Genomic DNA, 16,980 nt, shown 5'->3' on the forward strand with positions numbered 1-16,980 from the left:
GATGGGTAGCATAGCACGGCGCGGCACGTACGCCGAACGGCTGGCTTACCGGTGAGCACGCACCACGCCAGGGCCGGGCGCGAGGACAGTAAGCAGAAGCAGGATGGCCGCCATGGCGGAGATGGCGTGGCACCGGCACGGCACCGGGGGGTTGGTGGTAGGGTGGGGGAAAGAGAACAAACGTGAGGTGGTACTATTGTAGCAGAGTTTGGCGGCGATCGGAAGAGGTCACAAGAACAGCAGCCAGCAGGCCGTCCCAGGACCCCAGTCACCCAGGTCTGGGCCAGAGGTGGAGGTGTACGTCAGTCCGTCCCCTTCTGTTTCTTCCGGACGGATGCTACTCCCTTAGTTTTTTTTTTCACTGTTTTTAACGTTTGACCATTTATTTTATTTAAAACTTTTTTATGATTAATTATTATTTATTGTTATTAAATGATAAAACATACTGTGTGATTATTTTAAAAATTTTTTTCATAAACTTTTTAAATAAACGGATAGTCAAATGTTGGTCACGAATACCCACGGCTACACTTATTTTGATCCGAAGATAGTAGCTATTTCCTCTATCCCATAAAATAAATCGGTATGTGATACATCCTCTATCTATAATTCAAGTATTAGGACGTAAACATCCACTCAAGTTTCAAGTCAAAAATAGCAGTTCAAGAAACCAACAAGACAACCAGCAATAAGAAGTCTTGGTCTCTCCGCACTCCGCACAATGAATATAAACACAAATATGCCGCTGAATGCCTGGGGGGTGGGGGGGGGGGGGGGGGGGGGGAGAAGAAATTGGTGAAGGTAGGTGGTCTTTTCAGTAAAAAAGAAACTACTATACCAAAACTGGAAAATATATGCTGAATGTATCAGGTAAAGTTCCTCCTTTTCTTTTTTTCCCTTTCATTTTGGTGTCATGCTATGTACAAATTTCACGGGAGCAAAAAACCTAAAAGTTACATCCACTTGTTGAAAGAAAGAAAAAACAAGGGTAATAAGAAAACGCATACCAAAGGAAAAAAAACAAAATAATACTATAGCATCTATTTATGGTACACAGGTAAAATATTTGAAAGAGTAAAAAAGGAACTAAAAAGTCTTCTTTGCCTCTCAGCATTCGCAGGAAACTAACACAGCACTGTACAATTTTCTTTGCGCATACCGAAGGTCTGTTTCTGCATTAGCAAGACACAGAACATTAGAGTGCTGAAGTACAAGTCAAATAGTACACAAATGATAGTCAGCCACTCTGCCTAGTTTGATTCAACTTGTCTCCTTTACCGCAAATTTGTTCATAGCAAGTACTTGTCATTACTCGTTATTGCCGAATACTATGATCAAAAGCCTATCTTTATGACCTTAACCAGACATGAATATATAAATGCATAGTGCATAATTCTTAATGCATCAAGTATTCAAGTGTAACAAATTCACTAATTTTGTATTTACCTGTGTTCTCTGTAAGAAGCCCACACTGATTTCTACAAGTCTCCATAAAAAAACGGAGAATATAAATTACGCTGCAGCTTCTCTCTGCTAAAAACTTCACCAGCAATCCAGTTTAGCTGAAAAACCTAATTCTGATACTATCCATTTTACATGTCTAGTCTGAGACCATGTCCTCCAATTCATGCATGTCTGAATCAGTCTCATTTGAAGAATCCCTTCCCAAGGGTGCATTCTCGCCGTAGTCCAGATCTCTCCAGTCAAACTCACCATCATTAGCACGTTTCTCCATTGCTTCCCCAATCCGATTACTTGGATGAGGCTTACTATGCCCACTTCTTCCCTTTGTCTTTGCGCAAATACAGTCCATAGGGTGCTCATGGAATTCACCTCTTCCAGGTTTTATCTCATTGGGCTCCCCCATAAATCCCTTCTGAAGTGTCTGAACTTTGGACGAAAATGTTTCCCAACTCATGCTGGTTCGATTGAGAAAGAGTGAGTAAAGCTTCTTGGCATTGGGCCTTATGGTCCTCTTGTGCCCAAAATACCTCCTGAAATTCAATTTTCTCTTCAGAATATGACCAGATGTACCCAAACTATTTCTGAGAAACGGGTAAAAACATTACCTTCGACCAGCCAACATTCTGGCCATGTTGCCGTTGTTATTTGTCACAAATACATCACTCTTATCACACACAATATAATCAAGCGCTGCCATGCGAGATGAAAATGAGAGGAAAGGCGCCAACTCCTCCTTGCTAGCTAGAGTTTCCTTTGAGTGGAAGTTTGGGAAGAGCGCTTTCAGAGGTGCCAGCGTCTCCTCTCCACCATACACCTCACCTGATGCAACATATATGTGCACATCCTTCCCAAATCCCAATGCTCGGAGCATGAGGCCAACCTCTTCTGGTGTGAGAGGGCACTTACCGTGCCTACGTTCTCTGTCAGGGTTGCTTGCCTGCATATAAATTTTCAAATGTGTTAATGTAAAAAAACTGAGATTGTCACACTTCAATAAACATAACTAGGGGATATTCTCTTACATGCAGTGTCTTCCATCTCTTACGGATTGCACCGAGTTCTCTTCTCTCAATTTCCCCACCTCCAAAGTAGCAACCAGAGAAGGCGAGCATGTCAGGCTCAAATCTGTCACAGCATGTGTGGATTAACAGAGTTTGTGCCATGCATACTTTATAAAAACACAAAATTTAGGCAAGAAACAAAACCTTAGGTGAAGGGCAATGAAGCGTCCACTTTTGGCTCTCATTCTTTGGACAAGCATTTCGCCCATCTTAAGAATTGGATCTGTGAACTGTAGTGCATGATAATTGACTCTGCACCTAAGCTTTTGAAGGTTAGTCTCCAACCTATTGGAAACCCGGTAGTCAAATTTGGTAAGCTGGACAACCTGCATGGACAGAAATGCAATAGAAACAATCATTATTAAGCATTTCTAGCTGAAAATTCCAAATATAGAAAGCACAAATTGTACTTACATGCTTTTTCAAAAGGGCAGGTAATACTCGGTTCTCATAGCATTTTGCAGTACACTTCCTAGGAATACGCATTTTGTAAGGATATGGTGTTTTCCCATTCCTGTCAGGTACTTGCCGTATGATCTTTACATCGTTTGAGAGTGAGGATATGAATGACTCAACATCAAAAATATCCGCAAAATCACTGTGATACAGAACACAAAATCAGCAGAAGTTACTTCACTAAATTAACCAAGACAGGGTAAAGATTGTGACCTTGCATCTTTCCAGAAGGATTTCTGATCCAGGTTGGGAATGACAAGTGTTGCATTCAGAATACGGGCTGCAACAACAGCATCTATGATCTGAAAACCACATAAGTAGCATTCTTTGAGAGTCATTTATGGGTCGAAGAATATTTGACCCAAAAAAAGGCAATTATTGTGGAAAAAAGAAAACATGATGCACCAACAGGCGAATTTCTTCCAACTTCATTTCTCTATTTACTAAGGACCAACATAAGCACTCGAACACAGCCAAATTAATTTCTCCGAATGCAGTCTAGCACTAATTAACAATGGAAACTCGGAGCAGTAAATAGTAAAATATGAAACAACTGAAGTCATGCAGGGCATTCAAAAGAAGTTTAAGAGTATACTAAGGCCCTCTTTGTTTAGGCTTAGGCTTATTGGCCTAGACTTTTAAGTCAGTTTATTGACTTATATGATTTATAAGCCAGTGGATTTAATGTCCTAAGTTTAGTGGTGGAGTCATACATCTATCTCATATAAGCCAAAAAAAGCTTCTCCAACCTAGCTTTTGGCTTAATAGTGTTAGAGTGGCTTATGGCTTCAAAAAAACCAAATGAAAAAGCTGCTTGTTTGTTTTGGCTTAGACTTTTCGACTTATAAGTTGGCTTATAAGCCTAAACAAAGAGGGCCTAAGAAAAGACAAGAGACACACGGATGCAGTCACGCAGCGTATCAACAAGTTGTTGGGAGTGTAACCAACTGCCAGCCGATCATATCAAAGAGCAGTTGGGGTGAATTACTGATTAGTACTTGCTGGACGCGTGCAACTGAAGAAACGGATTTGGAGCTAGCTACAACAGTATCAGCATCACTACAAGTTCCCGAGTCTCACCACTGCTATACATAAGGTCACAATTCTGCCACTAAAATGCTCCCCAAGCAACATAAAAATTCAGACGTTTTACGTTTCCACTGAAATAACAAGATGATTTTACTTGTCGCGTTGTTCAGCCAATCAAAAACTGAACATTTCTCGATTACCAGTTCGTAACTTCGTACAGTATGATCTTACCCCTGTTCGCTGCTGGTTCAGGCCGCCGCTCGTTGCGATCATCAGATACCGATTCGGCTCCGTGACGGCCTTGGCATCTGCCGGACCATAAAAAGGCGAGCTTTATTGCCACCAAACATGAACAGTGTATAATTCTGGTCTTCTCCCGAACAAAAACTTTCGTACACGAAAACAAAACCAAAAGGTTTGCAAGTAACGCATACCGGCGAACGCCTTGGTCGCGTTGCTGCAGCCGAAGAAGTTGCTGGCCAGTTTCGACGCCCAGAGCTCTTCGCCCAGCTTGCTCCCGCCGCTCTGCGGAATCCAGAATCAGTTAGGCGAATTGGCGATTCACCAATATCCACAAGCAACAGAAGAAAACAAGCGAGAAATTCCTGCACTCACAGGAACGGCAAAATCGACGGTGCCAACTACATTTCGGCGCAGCTCGCTCGGCTTGTTCAACTGCTCCGAGAAATAGGAGGGGGGGAAGGACAAGAAATAAATCAAACATTAATAATACGAAATGGAACCAGATGAAACCGGAGGCGAAACCCATTGCATGAATCAACGACTTCCGCCATCCGAAATCTACGCTTTATGCGGGAGATGTTACCAGGAACGGCGGGTTCGGTCGCCGCACAACACGGTGGCCGCCACCCCCGCCGCCGCCGCCGCCGAGCGGCGGCGACAGGAAGCAGTGGAAAGCGACGACGACGAGCAGCAGTCCCGCCGCCGTGAACGCCGCCGCGGCCGGCGCCACCGCGGGCACCACCCACCTGCCGTGGTGCTGGTGACGCCGCCGCCTCGTCCCCATGCGCCCCTCCTCCTCCTCCTCCTCCTCCTCCTACGCACGCACGCACGCGCTCGCCGGCGCGGCGCGCAGCTCCTCCTCCTCCTCCTCCTTATTGGCTGGCTGCGCCTCGTGCTCTTCCCGCCGTTTTTGATCGAGCGCGCGCGCGTTCCGATGCGCGCGGATTCGCGGCAGAGAAGAGAAGCGAAGCGGACGGAGGCGGTGGCGAGGCGAGCTCAGTTGGGTGGCAACAAATTGGAAAGCAGGTAGAGAAACCAAACCAACACGAGAGGAACTTATACACAAATAACGAAAACCTAAGGGCCAAAGTGCAAAAGTTTCCTTGTGTCCCAGTAAAAAAAAAATAGGGGAGATCAGAGCGAATCTTCACCGATTAGCCATTTGTTATTTCGTTTGTCTGTTCGTTTTGGATCTAAGCCAGAGTTAACTATAGTGATTATTCGGTTTGTTTTTTTGTGTGATGCTTGCATGAACCGATCTGGCTTCTTCTGCGTGTGTCTCTTAGCTACTACACCGAGGAACATGCCGGTGTCTACTGGTAGGATGAGGCGATCAAGCAATATCCGCTAACTTGACGGGGGCATTCCGCAAAAAACTCTCCTGCTCTTCCGCCGCATAATGGTGAGATTACATGGATTTATTTATTTAACCGCTGTAAAAAAAAAAGTCCACTACCAGCACAATTAATTAATTAAATTATGTGCTCATTAATGGTGCAATATGCTATTCATCAGTGTTTAATTCGCTAGGAGTAAACCGATCGATTTAATCATCGCAGACTGCAGCACACGACGTGCAAAACGTGCAAGTTGCGTTTTCTTTTATTTCACTCGTAATAACAGTAGAATTCGTGTTGCACGAACAGTCCATGTGATGGCTGGTTCAATGGCTGTACGACTGCTTAGATAATCCGAGCAAGCAAACCTGCATCCGATTTGGATGGATGATTCGTCCCTGACTCGCCTTTCCAACCATGTGTCACGCAAAAAAGGGCGCGGGAAAAAGGAGTTGGTCGCTCTGATCAGGTTTGGCACATGAGCAGAGTTTTTTTTTTCCGCACATCTCAACATAACAGAAAGAATCATATTTCAAAATTGAAGGGAAAAGATTACAACACAAAGAAAAGGTGTTTTGAATTTTGTAATGGATAGATATGCTCTATAACAGAAGAAAAGGAGCAAATGGTTGTTAAATATATGAGCGTAGCCTGGGTACAAAAGGTTGACACCATCGTGGGATCGTGCTACTGTATAAAATAATTGAATAATTTATTGGGATTCCCTGATGAGAGATTACAGGGTCATGCCATGATGCAAGTTGCATCTGCAGGCTGTAGCTCGACGACGATTGACATCGAGTTTAAAAAAAATACATTTTTTAAGAAGTAAAAACTGCATTGTTGGTACTCTAGGCAGGGAAAACAGAGCACTCCTGTCTCAGTTTGACAGAGTTTTTTTAAAAAAAAAATCATCTGTGACATCATTTAAACCCGTTGCAATGCACGAGTTTCACATTAATACCATTCTTGCACAGAAAATTTATGAAATTCACTCTGGAAATGCAATGCTCACGAGTTAATACTAATCACAACAACTAATAAATATTAGTAGAAATTTGTTCAATACATGCTCTAGACTGGCCAACCCCTAGTCTCAAAATTCGTATGGGGTTTAGTATAGTCAATGTACAGTTAGCATTTCAGCAGTCTAGTCCCCTGCCTTTACCAGTGATGAGAATAAACCTGGCTAGAGTAGAGGTTAGTTTAGAAGATCTGCATGTGATATCGATGGCGGCATGCATATAAAAGTTTGTTACTACTTACTAGTGTGTGGCCAAGCATATAGTGGGGCTAAGTAGACCCTAACAAACTGGACACAAAGGGGCAAAAAATTGACGTGTGGCTGGGTTGATTAGAAGAGAAGTCTCAATCAATCTCTAATTTCAACCAAGCTGGTCCTACCCCCATCAAGTCATGAAAATTTTTCAGCTCTTCTTTTTTTTTTCTCCCACTGTGTTTGAGCAATAATTGGCTTGGGCAAAATTATCTTTTTATGTAGGATCAAAATCATCAAATCCTTGTCCTCCATGTCATTGTATATATTGACTTGATCTTTCTCACTCTTTAATTTACCTCTTCTAGATGAAGCAACCAAGAAATCTGGTGCACTGATTTGGTCACGGTCTCAGACATTGAAAAGAAAGCACTAGAATATTATTTTTTCAAAAGGGGATGCTCTAATTAGTAATTAACATGGCTTAGAGGCTAGGGTGTTCCCATGATCTGCAGTATCAACGGCTAAACAAAACATCCATTACTTAAAAGAGAAGCTCAGTTTAGCTGATCAAGTAGGAGTATCATTTTTTTCCCCCAAGGTTCTACCAAAAAGTCTCATAAAAATGCATTGGAATATCAAGCAGCTGGATGCATGATCAGTAGAAAACAAAAATAACCTCGGCTGAATATTTATGTATATATGATTGCCATAAATTATTAATTATTTGTTTGTGTGTGATGAGAAAGGGAAACGCCAACAAACGACATCTATATGATTATAATTGACAATTCGGCTGTGCCCATGTGTACGTGATTACCTGTGGCCATGTGTACACAAAATTATTCTCTAGATAGCATGCACTTGTTTACGGCCACCCTTTTGAGTTGGCCAAAACTCCATTCAATGGCTGTCTGGTGTGATTCGGGACCCTTTTCCTCCCGTGATAAAAGCCCATTTGGTTGCTAATTAATCAAAACAGGGATGATATGGAGAATTAATTAATGTGCTGCACTTGATGCCTAATTAGAACCATCCATTTGGTCCTTTCCATGGCACCGGCGCCGGTGTGGATACTGAACTTTTCTTGATTTCTTTGGTCACACGAGAGGACGAAGGGATATTTGGGGAGTGCAGAGGTCGGTGGTCTGATGGTCTCTGTCTCTCTCTCCCTGAATCCTTGTGCAAGTGTACACCTGTAACTGAAAAGGCCAGTAAGTACTGTACATGATGATCTGGCAACATCACTAATCACCGAAACGTAATTGCTGCTACTAATGCATAGTACATGATACTGTCAAGCGTGCTCACTACCAGCAGCAACGTACCATTGCCTGAATTCAGGGGGTGCCCATCGTACTGTACTCTAACATCACTTATTTTCGACCGTAGGGAGTACAGTACTACAAGTACAAGCTACATATTCCCATCTTCCTAAAACACGAGCATTATACGTGGCAATATGGTTCCTTTTTTTTTATTAAGATGTAGAGTAGATTCTATCTTAATTTTTATTAGTACGTTTGTCAAACCACTAAACGATATATTTTGTATGAAAATTTTCTATATAAAAGCAGCTATAAATTATTAAATAAATTTATTTTTAAGTTTGTAATAATTAAAACTTAATTAATAATACGCTAATGATTTTTCCGTTTCACGTATCCGACCTTAATCTTCATACATGTAAAAGGGGCCCCGCTACTACTATGCTGCAGTCTTCAGTTCTGCACGGCAAAGCAGAGAGGGACAGAGTGTGCAACGGTTGATGAAGCACAGCAAAATGGAATCCGAATCTCTTTTTTGCTCAGCAACCAGCAGTCACAAGCTCACGGCCAAGAGGCGAAGAGAGAGAGCAGGCCGTGCGCCCGTGCCACCGTGCGAGGCATCCGCTGGTTACGTGCGAATCGGATAAAGCGGAGGCAGTTAGAGTACTACACATGCTGCTGAACCAGCACGTTCTGTCTCGTTAGCTATCAGCCGTTTTTAATTGTACATCGGTTTTTAGTTTTGAGTATATCTATCTGGCTGAAGCCACGAATACCAAATTGCCAACGTATACAGATTTCCAAATTGCCGTGCACGTGACTGCGTGAGCACTCTTGGTAGGTGAAGGCGTGAAGCTGCTGAGACTGAGAAAGTGAGAAGAGAAAACAGCAGATCTACTACAGTATTGTAAAGTGCAGCACTCATCAGTCATCACAAGGGGGTAGTTAGTAGTACTGGCAGTACTGCTACCGTAGTAACTAAACAGAGGGAGACCATCAAAGCAGCATGCAAATGTTCAACTAAACAGGGAAAATCTTTGATTAGCTAGCTAGCTAGCTTTAGGACATGTGCTTCCTTTTAATCTCCTCTGTTATTTTGTCTGTCTCCAGCATGATCTGACATAAATAGACTCGGAGATCATTTCCCTTTCCCCATTGGCAGAGCTTTCGTCCAACAGCAAGGGCGGTCCATCCACAAAGCTTGCTACCAACTCCAACTGACCAATTTCCATGCAACGAGAGGCGACGAGCCGGCGAGGCCCATGGCTGACTCCGACTGAAAGCAAGCAACCTACCAACCGCTGTATTATTATCATCAGTACGTAGTACGTAGTAGTACTAAACATGCCTAATCTACGGAAAGGGATAGGATACGTGCTCGATAAGATCACAAGAACAGGAGAGGAGCATATGCAATTATGCATCATCATCATCCGAGCTAGTAGCACCCACTCGCCGATCAATCATGGAGAGGCAGCTGAGCTGGATTTAATTTACTATACGGCTTAATAATGTTAAACCCAACATCACAAACGATCGAGTAACTTCTACAGACTAACAGGACATTGCACAGGTGTCGTCTCATCGTAAGCAGCTTCATTAGAGCAGGTACAATAGATACCCATACGCTGGCTATATCATACGTGGAAGATGGAAAAATAGAGAGAGAGAGAGTAAAACGGCCGCTAATTTTATCGCCGGCTTGGCACAAGCTCCAAACCTACATGCACGTGGGTAACACAGGCTTGCTGAGAGTAAAAGGCTGAAATGGCGGGCCCTACATATAATAAAGTAAATTTGTTTTATAGCAGATGGACCAACGCGTTTTGTACTGATTAGCTCTTAAATTACCTGCAGATGATGTGTATGAAATTAGAGTCAGCAACAGGCTGCACTATTAAACTTGCTCTTCGTACTACACCTCATCAGTAATCACTGCAGCGAAGTGATCGAACCAAACCAAACCAAAAGCGAAAGCCCAAATGATTCGCGAGGCAGAGCTGACGAGCATGTTGGGAGCACATGGGGGGAGCACAGGATACAGTGGCTTTGCCTGGGGCCGGAGTCATTTGTTGGCTTGGCTACCCACAGCCGCCTCGACCACACTGCAGGCTGCAGGTCTGAAGCATAACGGCCTCGCTCTCGCAGTCGCAGCAGCAGCAGCTTTGCTTGGAGTGGAACCAACAGGAGGGCGATGTCTGATGATTGTGTTGTTGTTGTGTGTTGGATGCGCGAGGAGAGGGACGAAGTGTCAAAGTTGATTGGGATTTTGGAAATCAACTGTTAGATGGTGACACTGGTTTCTGAATTCTGATAAGGTTAGCTTAATAATCATATTTCCTCTGTTTCACAATGTAAGTCATTCTAGTATTTTCCACATTTATAATAATGCTAATGAATATAGATAGATATATATATCTAGATTCATTAACATCAATATAAATGTGGAAAATACTATAATGACTTATATTGTGAAACGGAGAAAGTATAAGATAACAAAAAAATCAGGAAAGGTATCGAAACCACATCTTTGTTACGTTATCAGTTTTGAAGCTAACAGAGACGGAAGTATGGGATAAGTATGATTAACCAAGAGAATTTGAGCATTGCTATACAGTATATGGAAGCATCGCATACGGAGTAATCTTTTTCAGCTTTGCTCAAATCTCCAGCACAACATAGGAGTAACAGCTGCTGTACTTGGCATTTCGTAGTACTACATCAGTACTACTCCGTACATGGAAGCAATACGAGCTTTTTGATGAGCTTCTCAGATCTCCAACATACTGTTCTACTGTACTCCGTAAACATTTCATCATCTGTAGCATTTCATCATCTAGGCGTAGAACTACTACTCCTATGCAACGCCCTGAACCAGTAAACTGAAGGGGGACAGAGTCCAGCTTGGCAGTGGATCGCGGGGAATGATGTAGCTGACAGACAGGTGGGCCCCCACCCCCACCAATGGTGGGCAGGAGGCATAAGAGCAAGTATAATAGTGAGCTATAAGCCTACTATAAGTTTATGTAGAGAAGAGAGGTAAATAAAAGAGAATGATGTTGACTCTCATATAAGATTTAGCTTAACACAAACTCCAAGACAAACACATTAAATGTATAAGTAAGAGATAGAGAGAGGAGAAGAAAATCATAGCTAACTTATAGCTAATCTATTATATGTGTTAATTTTAAGATGGACTAATAGTATAATAGTAAGGAGTGAGCTATATTATTATCCTTGCTCTAAATTAGGCCGAGCCGGGAGTGGGCCCATCTGACAGGGAGAGGAATGTGGCCAGCTGCCGATTGGATTTGGTAGGAAGCAGATTCTGGCATGGCTCAGCTGGCGCCTTTGCTTGTGCTTGGAGTTTTCCTCCCTCTACTCCGGGATGGATGCACCCTTGTGCACATTGGGAATCGGAGCTGCAGATCAGTGCCGCTATTGGTAGGCTAGGTTGCCAAGAACCGAGAAGGATACCCTAGTACTACCTTCGTCCTAAATAAGTACAGCCATGAGTTTTCCTAAATAAGTACAGCCATGAGTTTTCACGTCCAACTTTAATCGTCCATTTTATTTAAATTTTTTTTATAATTAGCATTTTTGTTGTTATAAGATGATAAAACATGGATAGTACTTTACTCGTGACTTATGTCTTTAATTTTTTTAAAAAAATTTTCAAATAAGACGAATGGTCAAAGTTGAGCGCTGAAAACCATAGCTGCACTTATTTTAGGACGGAGTTAGTATACTACTTTGGAGTTTGGGTAGGAGTGGTCGAGTTGAATCTTGAATTTGAGTTTGTTTATCCCAATTTGAGGGCAATGTCAATGCGAGTGGAGTACATATGATTAATTATTCGCTGATGGACCGCATGTGTTTCATTTGTAGCTCCACTCTGTCGGTGCACGCGGCACAGAAAAGAAACTACTCCTAGAGATTTACTTGGGCTAGTACAGCCCATTTAAAACACTCAAACAGGCCCACTAATGGACCATTTGACCAGCCTTTTATTAAGGGTAGATGGTACCTGAATTTCAGGAAAATGATGTCATCTGGCTATACAGAACACAATGCACAGTACCTACCAGGAAAGCAAAGCATAACTATCAACATTTCCTTTACTATCAATCTGCTATTCATCACAATGTTTGGTCTCATTTTTTTTAATTAAAAAAATCAACTGAGTGTACCTATCAATACTGTGAAAAAAAGAAGAAAAGTGTACCTATCAACAAAAAAGAAGATAAAAACAATAACCTATGCACAGAGACTATCGTACCAGGAGTTCTATACAGCACAACATGAACTACTCCAGTTTATGAGCAACAAAATTGGCGAGTAATGCAGAAGGTTACCAGCAAATCCTGCAAACCACCAGAATTGGCGAGTAATGCAGAAGGTCACCTAGTGTGGATTCAAGTGCACCAATCCAGAATGTCTAACATTATTAGTTCTTTACGGCCCAGCGTCGACCCCTTATCTCATAGCCATCAGATGCCAAATCACCACCTCCCCAACTGTCCGCAGCAGCAACCGTGCTTACAGCTCTCCGATGTTTTTTGCCCTTCGTGAACCCACTATCACTTGTGCTACCACCTAACAGAGGATCATCAATTCCACGAACCGGTCTATCTGGTGACACTGCACTCACCCAGTTGTCATCCTGGCTTTTCTTGTTCTTTTTCATCAATTTGTCAAACCGCTTCTCGACTGGCCGTACAGCTTGGTTAACAGTGAATTTAAAATCCTTGATCACCTATAGAATAGTAAAAAGAGGACGATGGCCCACAACAGCACATGCTAATAAGTTCATGTAACCATGTGAAAAATCAAACATATGTATTCATAAAAGGCAAGATTTGTTTGTAGAACTCACATATTCCCCACTGCCAACCACGAAGTCTCGAACACTTTCTTTTATGTTTGTTGTGCTTCTCTCATCTGGTTCCAACTGCGGAAGCTTCAATTTGGCGGGTCTGTTACTTTCCTTTATTTCAAAAGGATCTACAGGGTCCGAGGATACATAATCCCCGAGTACTGAGACGTTTCCTGGTGACTGGTTGGCTTGCAGCTCATAGGGCTTCGCAGGGAACACATAGAGGTGAACAATGGAAGCAATGCCCATCTGTGTTGGCGGGAGAACGATGCTATCAGATATCCACAATATCACAAAAACATCAAGGAAAAGCAGCTTCTTTATTAGGACAAAACATTGATAACTCGTATGGTTCTTGGAAAGATAAGTACCTCTATGCAGATAATGAAATCTTGAATGCTCGATTTCAACTCCAAGCTCTGGGCTAAAGGACTTCTAAGTAGGCCCAAAGAATACATTATTGCAATTACCACCCCTTGCCACCATGTCAAGAATACTATTGATTTGAAAGAAAGAAACTTAGCCAGAGGCTTTATATGTGCCAATTCATCCTTGGTAGCCGTATACCATTCTACTAAACAGTACAGGGCCCAATATTGACTAAAGTTCAGGACTGCAGCAAAATAAGGGTATCTGCATCACAACAAAATGTGGAGTTAAACACAAGTGAGACAATGTGCAAGCAAATCAAGACAATTCAATCATGAAGATGACAGACAATCTAACTTCTGGATGTAATGTCAACTCTGATGCATATATAAGACCCAGAGTACGAATACTGCCCTTTTCCCACATATGAGTAAAAAATAATTAAAGGTATAACTATCTTACCCACATCGCAAATTGAACTCTCCATCACAATATACACCAAAAGCTTCTAGAAAAAGAGATAAGCTAGCCGTGACTGTCTTTATAATCACCTGCATGAGCAAAATACTTAACTAAATCAAACTCAATCTTCCAGATTTAGTAAATAGCAAGAAAAGGAAAAATAGAGTAGTGGAAATACATATTGGAAGATTCCAAATTTGATAATCAGGTAAAAACGCATCCCCAATCTCCAGGGTTTCAATATGAAGTTCACAGGAAAATGATGATGTATGATTCCCTTCTCAGAGGCATGATCCAAGAGGGGTTGCCTGGAACCAGAGCCTCCTTCCCTCTTTAAAAAAGCTATTGTTTTATCCTCCCCACCTACATTTAACCAACCACAGTAAATACACATATACCAGCTAAAACACACAAGGTGAGCTGAACACTAGCACACTACATTGCCTAGGCATGAAAACTTACAAGTAAAATAAAACTACAACAGATGGCCAATGCCACTGAAAGACACAAATGAAGGTATCACAAATTTGGCTTAACAGTGAAACAAGCTTCATCATGTTCAGGCTACCTAAGTATCAATTTATCATAACATCTTAAGGCACCAACCAGTAAGAAGCTTAGCATATGGTGCGATCTATAAGAATATAAGATCGCATTGCTTACATTATTTTTCTGGGAGAGTTACTACACACTAATCCTATGGAGAAAAGCATGCTTTCCAGTTCTAAGATTTATATAAAGGCAGAGCCACAAAAGTAGTCACAAGAATGAAATCATTCATCATTCATTCATGTCATAAGACTGCAATGTTCAAAACATGTCTCGTGCCGTCATGCTTATTCTGAGAAAATGAGCTCGTTATATCTAAACTATATAAAGCAACATCCTAAATATTGGCGCTAAATAAACCCTTAGAGAACATTACACTAAATGTGAAACCACAGTCAAAGGTAGCTGCTGAATGTAACAAATTAGTGGTCATCCTCAATGTATGTTGATATAACTTACCTAAACATGCAGTAATATACCTTCCGAAGCAGTACATAGCAAATGCTTCATAACCATCACGCAAGATGCCACAGTAAACACTGGTATTTGGATTTATCAACGAAACATACTGGTCCAAAAGGAGAACAATGTCATCACACATATCATTGGAATAAGTAAGCACCTATGAAGATTGCTTTGGATGTCTCACCGACTCAATTGCATAGCATGGGACCATCAAGATAACACCGAGAACAAACTTTTGTTCCTGCAGAAGGTAAACAAGGACCCAAAAAAAGTGAGTGTATGCTTGTCAACAGAACTATTTTTAAAATTGATGAGAAGGCGCAGGAAAGGGATGTACATACCTCTGGATTATTGTACGCTGAGAGGTGCTCAAATATAAGGTATATAGAGAGGGAAAGAGAGAGCAGCACGAAGAATCCCGCAACCAGAGTGGCCCAAGTTGGCGTGGTGTATTGCGCCAACAGGGGCATGAGCAGCCTAAGATTGACCTTCATGGTTGTGCAAAAATTTTCTTCCAACTCCTATGGTCTCACAAGACCTCAGAAATCAGCATAATTCAAAATGAAATTCTGCACAGTTGCGGGCATCTCCATATGCATAGCAGCTGTTGAACTCAATACCTAATTCACCCCAAAAAAACAATCAGAAGCTGACAAATTCACATGATCCACGCAGAGAAACTATTATCTGCAGATAGATAATAAAGAGTTCGTATCCTGTATATATGAAAAGCCCCTCAACAACGCAAATCAATCAATAGATTACCCATAAATCAGAGAATTTTCTCTCGGTGCTTCCTGGAATCCACTAAAGTTTAAGAAGTTAGAACTGAGACAACAAGCAACCAACCCAACCACCCAACCAGAACGAGAGCGTACGGGGAAAAGAAGCTAGGGCGACATCGAATCTGTGGCTGCAAGTTAACCAATGGAAGCACACGAAATTCGACCTAAGATCGCTTCGTCCCCTCCCCCCCCCCCCCACCCTGGAAGCACACGGCGGCGCCTTCACACACGAAACAACCTCCCGCCTCCCCCTGATGTAACATGCCCTAGCCCCTACACATGGATGTGAGCAGAAGAGATGGGGGGAGCTCGCTCGTGGAGGGAACCCGACCTGAATAAGCACACGTGAGGCCACGAGCGGCGAAGGCGGCCAATCTACGGCGGCTTCCGGCCGACGGCGGCGCCTCCGCGCGTGATTTCCCGCGGGACGTCGGCGAGGGAGAAGAGGGGGAGAGGAGGAGTCGTCGTGGTCGTGGCTGCTCGCCTCGCCTGCCCCGTGGCCCTGTGGGCCTTAATATTTTCGAAGGGATGGAGGAAGGAAAAAGTACACCGAAGGTCCCTCAGCTTATCATCAGGATATAAAAACGTCCTCGTAAAAACAGATATACGAGGTCCCTTAACTATACAAAACCGGTCACAATAGGTCCCTCGGCAGTTTTTATCTCGGTTTTGTTCTACGTGACGGCTGAGTCAGCGTGGGCCCCACGTGAGCCTCACATGTCAGGGTAATCCACATCATCACCCTCCCTCTTTCTCCTCTTCTCTTTTTCTGGGCGAGGCAAAACGGCGAGTTCAAAGGCCGGCAGGCAAGGCGGGAGAGAGGAGGGCAGCGGTGCCGCGACAGCAGCCTGCGCCTGCAGCGGGGAAACACGGCGACGCGGTGGTGACGATGCGAGAGAAGGGGAGGGCAGTTGCGGCGGTAACACGGCGGGAGCGTGAAGAGGACGGGAGGGAGAAGGGGCGAAGCGGCGGCAGGCGAGATGACGTGAGCGACGGGAGGGGCTCTGCGAGGTTCACCGGCGCTGGGGACGATGATGGCTTGGGGGCGTCGCGGCGCCAATCCTGGTCGGAGGCCGCCTCGGCATGCGCGAGCAGGAGGAGCACGGCACAAAGGCGGTGCGCCGAGAGCGGTCTTGCCCGCCACCGCCGCACTCACCCGCCAACACCACCGCACCGCCTGCTCAATGTCGCCATTGTCGTCCAAGTCGAGCCCCAATGAGCCACCTGCCCCTATAGCTCCCAACGACGGCGACGTCCTCTAGCTCTCGGCAACGACGGCGCTTGGTCCTAGCGAGCCGCCGCCGTCGCGCCTGTCCCTGTCTCCTGCCGCTCCGGCTCTCGACACCGACGCCAACACGTTCCTCTCGCCTCACCGCCACCGACAAGCCGACGCCGACGCC

At 43.6% G+C, this 16,980-nt stretch overlaps 2 protein-coding genes across 2 annotated transcripts; both read right to left on the minus strand.

Moving 5' to 3' along the window:
- Positions 1-864: 864 nt before the first annotated feature.
- Positions 865-5,268, minus strand: LOC127771902 (O-fucosyltransferase 6-like). The gene is made up of 11 exons (XM_052297847.1): positions 4,837-5,268; positions 4,626-4,685; positions 4,445-4,535; positions 4,242-4,318; positions 3,195-3,283; positions 2,940-3,123; positions 2,670-2,851; positions 2,487-2,589; positions 2,070-2,401; positions 1,447-1,994; positions 865-1,172 (listed from the first exon to the last, which is right to left on the minus strand). Exons 1-10 carry the CDS (start codon positions 5,035-5,037, stop codon positions 1,601-1,603), a joined length of 1,713 nt encoding a protein of 570 aa, XP_052153807.1. The 5' UTR covers positions 5,038-5,268; the 3' UTR covers positions 865-1,172; positions 1,447-1,600.
- Positions 5,269-12,174: 6,906 nt separating this feature from the next.
- On the minus strand, positions 12,175-16,072 carry LOC127769387 (protein LAZ1-like). The gene is made up of 9 exons (XM_052294945.1): positions 15,912-16,072; positions 15,137-15,415; positions 14,980-15,036; positions 14,790-14,898; positions 13,960-14,144; positions 13,782-13,870; positions 13,322-13,583; positions 12,951-13,199; positions 12,175-12,830 (listed from the first exon to the last, which is right to left on the minus strand). Exons 2-9 carry the CDS (start codon positions 15,287-15,289, stop codon positions 12,522-12,524), a joined length of 1,413 nt encoding a protein of 470 aa, XP_052150905.1. The 5' UTR covers positions 15,290-15,415; positions 15,912-16,072; the 3' UTR covers positions 12,175-12,521.
- Positions 16,073-16,980: the final 908 nt, after the last annotated feature.

This window comes from Oryza glaberrima, chromosome 4, assembly GCF_000147395.1.
Source record: "Oryza glaberrima chromosome 4, OglaRS2, whole genome shotgun sequence".
NCBI lineage: Eukaryota > Viridiplantae > Streptophyta > Magnoliopsida > Poales > Poaceae > Oryza > Oryza glaberrima.